The 6,782-nt window shown below is 47.6% G+C and overlaps 1 protein-coding gene across 1 annotated transcript; it reads right to left on the bottom strand.

Moving 5' to 3' along the window:
* Positions 1 to 5,568: 5,568 nt before the first annotated feature.
* On the bottom strand, positions 5,569 to 6,573 carry LOC137097316 (integrase/recombinase xerD homolog). The gene has a single exon (XM_067469568.1). It carries the CDS (start codon positions 6,571 to 6,573, stop codon positions 5,569 to 5,571), a length of 1,005 nt encoding a protein of 334 aa, XP_067325669.1.
* Positions 6,574 to 6,782: the final 209 nt, after the last annotated feature.

A 6,782-nucleotide genomic window follows, 5' to 3' on the forward strand; every position in this document is an offset into this window, starting at 1 on the left:
ATGGTGTTGGAAGTGTGGAAATCTGAATCGGACTGGATTTGTTGCCACATATAAAGTGCACTGTCAGTGTGGAATTTGTGCAGTTTGATAATACTCTAACTGCCATGGCTGAATGCTAAGTATACCTGGGATTTGTAGTTTGGTGAAGCACCAGCACTCTTTAGCTGTGAAATTTAAATACCTTGTAAAATTATGTTTCCCATTCTTATATAGTATTGAGTCATAGCAATTAAAGAGATTTTAAACTGCATTAATTCTATAATTTAGGATGCAACCATAGAGCAATATCCTTCATGGAAGGTGGTTGGATTGGCATATATGTATGACATATTCTAGATCTACAATTCTAAAGTTGTTATGGTTGAGTATACTTTCTGTGAAGATGCAAAGGTTTTCTGCTTCACTCTGGATGTGTTTCTACCATAAGATTCATAGGATACAATCCTAACAATTGTGTTTTACACATTCCTGCATCTCATCCACATTGGCTCTTTTTTTCTAACAAGCTCTGGTATGCACTGGATTTGTCAACCCCCTCCCCCCCCCCCCCCCCGGAAAAAGACTACAATAGACAGGAGTGATATGGACTGGTGGGTTCATGAACAATAACAGTGCTCCCCAAACCATATTAGAAATGCAAGGGTCATTAAAAAAAACCAGGTGCTCCTCCAACTCAATGTCTTTATGTCTGAAGACACTGCAGTGTAATTTTGTGAAGGAGACTTTTTTTTGTTGTTGTAGGCAATTCAAAAGCGGCTTTTCCTGGAAAACAGGGATTCAGGTGGTTTGGTAGTATAACTCAGTATCTCACAATTAGGATATAGTTAGACAAACTCTCGGGTTCTGTCTTTTTAGAAGAAAAATTACCTGCCATGTCCAGTTGAATAGTGGGGAAATAATCAAAGAGCAATTTCTGGAATTCTGGACCCCTTTGCTCAAATGCATCATAAATCACCTTTCTGTACAAGATAACTTTAGAAATGAGCAATTGTGAAATACTGCATAATAATACATGCATAACAAATTCAGGAAGAGGGGTTTTTGTATTGTCTGAGAGTAGGATTTCCTCAGTGTGTATATCTGCGTCTTGCACAATAATAAGTAGCTGTGTCTTCAGGCTTCAGGTTGCTCATGTGGAGGAACACCTGCTTTTTGAAGTTGTCTCTTGTAATGGTGACTCTATCTTGGAGATCACTGTTACACCTGTTGCTTCCATCACGCCAGATAGCTGCAATCCATTCCAATCCCTTTCCTGGGGCTTGACGGACCCAACCCACAACATTGTTTACATCTGTGAAAGAAAATCCAGTGGCTGTACAGGTCAGATTCAGAGTTTCTTCTGCCTTCTTCACACCACCTCCAGACTCTGTGATGATAACCTGGGAATAAATAGCTGAAAGAGATAGAAGAGGAAGAAAAAGATGGAACGTGTGACAAAGGCATTTTCACAGGGAAATTATTTCATTCCAACAGGGGTTGACATTGTCTTCTTACATGTGAGAAAAATTGCCATGAAACTTATCAACACTCTCAGTTCCATGACAGCCCAACAATTTGGCAACACCTCCCAGGTCAAGAAACTGGGCCGAATCCTCTGCTCTCAATCTGCGGCTTCCCTTTAAAGAAGCCCGCCTCAAAAACATTTGCATGGAACCACTGATGCTACTAATATAGGGCAATCAAAATCTCTAAATAATGCTATGGACTGCATGAATACAACTAAGAATAGAAATCACAAGTGTCCTTCCTACGACTGCCCAGTTTCTCCATCCGCTGCAGTAGGAAACCAAATTACTTTCGAGTACTTAAATATAAAGGTGGGATATAGTCTTTCTTGGTTGTAACAATGGATCTATGTTTCATTTCATGGCTCTCTGAATTGCATTCTGATTTTACATTGATGGCTTTACCCATAGAAGAAATTTAACATTACAAACCTCAATAGGTGCCACCATAGACTTAACTCAGTGTACTCCAGGGGTAATATTCAGCATGAACTTTACACACAACACTGTGGTCTCATTTGTGGCTTTGTTTTAATCACCTGCACTCTGGCACCACGAGATGCAGAGCCAACCTTAAGAAATGGGGCTACAAAGTGAAATCCACGACATGCGAGTGGAGAAGAGCAGACCACAGACCACCTACTGCAATGCAACCTGAGCCCTGCCACATGCACAAGGGAGGACCTTTTTGCACTAGAGGCATCCCAAGTGGCCACCTATTGGTCAAATGACATTTAATAGGATACCAAGTCTGCAAATTTTGTGTTTTGTTTGTTTGTTTGTTTTTAATGCAATACAACTGTTTTGGTTCGCTCCTGACACGATAAATAAAAATATACCATCCTGGATTTGTCTCTACCATGAAATTCATAGGATACAATTCAACTAATTGAGTTGAATACATTCCTACATCTCATCCACATTGAATCTTTACTCTAACAAGCTCTAGTATGAACTGTATCCATCAACCCCCAGAAAAGGACTAGAATGGACAGGAGTTATATGGCCACCCTGAGTCCTCTTCGGGCTGAAAAGGGCGGGATAAAAGTGTGGTAAATAACTAACTAACTAAATAAATAAATATGTACTGGCGAGGGCACAAACAATAACAGTGCTCCCCAAAATCACTTCAGAATCACAAAGGCCATGGTGGTCCATGCCTTAGTTACATCTTGTATGGATTACTGCAATGCACTTTACATAAGACTGCCTCTGAAGACAGCTTGGAAGCTTCAACTCGTACAAAGATTGACAGCCAGGCTGCTGACAGGGATGGGTTATAGAGATCATATGACCCCCCCCCCCCCCGAAGCAGCTTCACTAGTTACTTATTTGCTTCCGTGCCCAATTCAAAGTACAAGTTGTTACCTATAAAGCTCTGCATTGCTCAGGTCCTTCCAATTTACACTACCGCATGCCCCCATATAAACTTGTTCTAGCTTTACAGTCTGCTGAGGAGGCTCTCATCTCAGTCCCACCTCCATTGCAAGTGAGACTGGTGGGGATGAGGGAGAGGGCCTTCTTAGTGGTAGCCCCCCAACTCTGGAATGTCCTCCCCAGGGAGATTAGACAGGCATCCACCCTCATGGCATTTAAGAGGGACTTGAAGACCTGGTGATTTAAATAGGCTTTTGGAAGTGATTAGTCAATCTTTAGGATATGGATTTATGGTAGCAACCCTGTTTTAGCTCATAGGAATGACTGTGCTTTTAATATAATGTTCATAATTTTATTGTTAATTTTTGTTACTTGATTGTGCTGTATTTTGTGCTTTTTATCATTTGGTTGTGTTATTAATTGTTTACTCCATTTTATGTATTTTATTGTATTGCACTTATTGTATTACTTATGTTGTAAGCCGCCCCAAGTCCCCTGGTAAGAGAGGGTCGGATATTAAAAAAACAAACCATCATTATCATCATCATTACAGGACACTTCAAAAACTAGGTGGTCCTCCAACCCAGCAGCCTAAAATCTGAAGACACTGCAGTGTAATTTCTGTGTGAAAGAGATACAGCGAGGAATTATTTTTGTAGGCAGTACAAAAACAGCTCTTCCTAGAAAACAGGCATTCAGGTGGTTTGGTCGTATAACTCAGTCTCTCACATTTTCTTGTGGAACACTAGCTATTCTGCTGTTAAAATTGTATGAAGAAGGATCAAGGAGTGTACAGGAACACAACAGTGTATATATTAAAACCCTTTGTAGACGTGGACTGTCTACAGACGTCACATGCAGCTCCTGGAACGTTTCCATCAGCACTGCCTCCGGAAAATCCTGCAAATCTCCTGGGAAGACAAGCGGACAAACGTCAGTGTGCTGGAAGAAGCAAAGACCACCAGCATTGAAGCGATGGTCCTCCAACATCAACTCCGCTGGGCCGGCCACGTTGTCCGGATGCCTGACCACCGTCTCCCAAAGCAGTTGCTGTACTCCGAACTTAAGAATGGAAAACGGAACGTTGGTGGACAGGAAAAGAGATTTAAAGATGGGCTCAAAGCCAACCTTAAAAACTCTGGCATAGACACTGAGAACTGGGAAGCCCTGGCCCTTGAGCGCTCCAGCTGGAGGACAGCTGTGACCAGCAGTGCTGCAGAATTTGAGGAGGCACGAGTGGAGGGTGAAAGAGAGAAACGTGCCAGGAGGAAGGCGCGTCAAGCCAACCCCGACCGGGACCGCCTTCCACCTGGAAACCAATGCCCCCACTGCGGAAGAAGATGCAGAGCAAGAATAGGGCTCCACAGCCACATACGGACCCACAAGGAAATCCATAATGGAAGACCATCTTACTCTTCCAACGAGGGATCGCCTAAGTAAGTAAGTAAGTAATTATGTTTTAGACTTCAAAAATAGCCTTTTTGCGTGTGCATGTGCGATACGCCTCCCACAGCCAACCCAATAAGACACTCACACAAGATGTGGGGAAAACAATGGCCACAACTCATTTATTGATAACAGGATAAGGGGTTGGCAGCCAAGCATGGGTCCTGGATCATGATCGGGCAGCCCAATACTGCCCGATCCCAAACACATCAGGGGTGCCGCCGGCACAATACCAGGCAAACGCAACCTGGCACCCCTGGAACCACCGGGCGTCCCCCCCTAACCGCTAGGGGGGGGTACCAAACCAGATCCAGGGCCCATGCCCCACGCCAACACGGAGTTGTGACAAGGAGCATACCACAAACAGGTAACAGTAAACAGGTAACCATGACAGGAAAACACAACACAAGTAAACTGCCAAAGGAAACAAAAACTGATTGCAGGGTGGGTGGGGTGGATCAGCTGTTGCAGGCCGAGTGCCTGCCTGTGAGCCAGGGGCAGCCTTATAAAGGCTGCCCCCGGGAGGGTGAGGCCAGCTCAGGCCTCACCTGAGGTGGGCGTGGCCAGATGCCCCATTGGCCCCCTGCCCCACCGGCGGGAAACCTTCCCGCCATCCGAGGGGGCTTCTGGGAGGAAGAAGCCCCCCTCCGGCAAGAATGGCGGTGGGGAACGCCCAGCACCGCAACTTCTTTGGCCAGGTAAGTCTGGCCATGCCTTTTGCGTGTGCATGTGCGATACGCCTCCCACAGCCAACCCAATAAGACACTCACACAAGATGTGGGGAAAACAATGGCCACAACTCATTTATTGATAACAGGATAAGGGGTTGGCAGCCAAGCATGGGTCCTGGATCATGATCGGGCAGCCCAATACTGCCCGATCCCAAACACATCAGGGGTGCCGCCGGCACAATACCAGGCAAACGCAACCTGGCACCCCTGGAACCACCGGGCGTCCCCCCCTAACCGCTAGGGGGGGTACCAAACCAGATCCAGGGCCCATGCCCCACGCCACAACAAGTGGGGGGGTGGGAACCACACCCCCCTTGCCGCCAACCCCAGAGCCTGCTCAATAAAGTAGCCCAAATGCTACACTGGCCATCGTAAGTCCTAAAAAGTATCCAGTACTGTTCTTGCTTGCTCAGGAGGCTGCATCTAATGCGGGCGGAACTCCTTCCTCCTGCCGTCCGTTGTCCTTTCCCGCACGCCTCCGTTCACCGACCAAGTCCTCAGCGTGCATCCTAGTCCTGCTGCCACTTGACTGCCGCCGTTCCACTCCTGTTCCGTGCATCACTCCTTCCTTCTTTCTCGACCATAGCTGACCTGTCGGTGGAAGAAAAGGAACAGCCGGCAGATCGGGTTCCTTCAAGGAGAAGGCCCGGCCTGATATAGGATGCATAAGCTGAGGATTTCCAGCGCCCCATGGATTTTATTACTTCGACAGGGACACCACCCACAGCAGCTGTGGTGGCCGCTCCTATCCTAAAGGAGTGCCCGCCAAATTCCGTCCGAGGGAGGCCCAAATGCTGGAGGGCTCCTCGGAAAACAGCCATGAACTGGTAACGTGTGAGAGGGCTGCCGTCTCGGTGAATGAAAAGGAAGCCAGGGGTAGAGCCTCTCGTGGTCAGGAACCTGGAAAGGGACTGCACGGGGCACAAATGTCCTGGTTCCAAACCCCGTATGTGCAGTGAGACCCCTTTTCCCAGTTGGTCAGTCTTGGACTTGCGGATCCTCAGTGCCAGGGCGTTGTCCTGGACTGAGATGTCCCAGAGCTGCAGGGCCCTGTTAGAGGCGTCAGCTTTGGAATTGGCCACCACCTCCCCCAGCCGAAGGGCCCCGAAGAAAGCCGTTGTGAAGGCTGCAGTGAATAACTTAACTTCATATCGGGAGGGGCAGATCCTCTTGAGGGCCTGGACGATTTGCTTGAGGGTCTTGTATGATAAGGGGCGCCTGGTGTCCCGTTGCCTGGGTGCGCGCTTCCTCCAACTCCAGAGGAGCTTCCTGACTCTGAATGCTTGGCACGGATCGCCAAACCCGGCAGCTTTGCTGTAGAAGGCAATCCCAGCCAACTGGAGACGCATGGAATGTGCTGTCACGTTGTTTCTCTTCTGGTGGATGAGGAAGTGTATGACCTCGTCCTCAGATGCTGGCCACTTACTGCCGTATCCAACTTCAAGCCTGAACTTGGTGAATTTTGCCATGGCTGCCCGGTATGCCTTCTGCGTCGCCGGCGCGACGGAGTCCATCAGTCCTGTCCAGGCTTCCCATCTCCAAGGGTCCACAGGTCTGGTGGGAAGCTTGTGGGCAGGACATCTGCGTCTGGTGCTAGGGAGCGAAACCTGTCCTCCTGGAAGCGGGACAATGCATCGGCTACTTCATTGTTCACGCCTGGAATATACTGCGCTGAGAAGGTGATATTAGCCTCCAAACATAATAAGACAAAGTGCCTGACCAG

This window comes from Anolis sagrei, chromosome 6, assembly GCF_037176765.1.
Source record: "Anolis sagrei isolate rAnoSag1 chromosome 6, rAnoSag1.mat, whole genome shotgun sequence".
In the NCBI taxonomy this organism is placed as follows: Eukaryota; Metazoa; Chordata; class Lepidosauria; order Squamata; family Dactyloidae; genus Anolis; species Anolis sagrei.

Coding starts and splice junctions, on each gene's coding strand:
- LOC137097316 (XM_067469568.1), bottom strand. CDS start 6,573: ATGGACTCCGTCGCGCCGGCGACGCAGAAGGCATACCGGGCAGCCATG.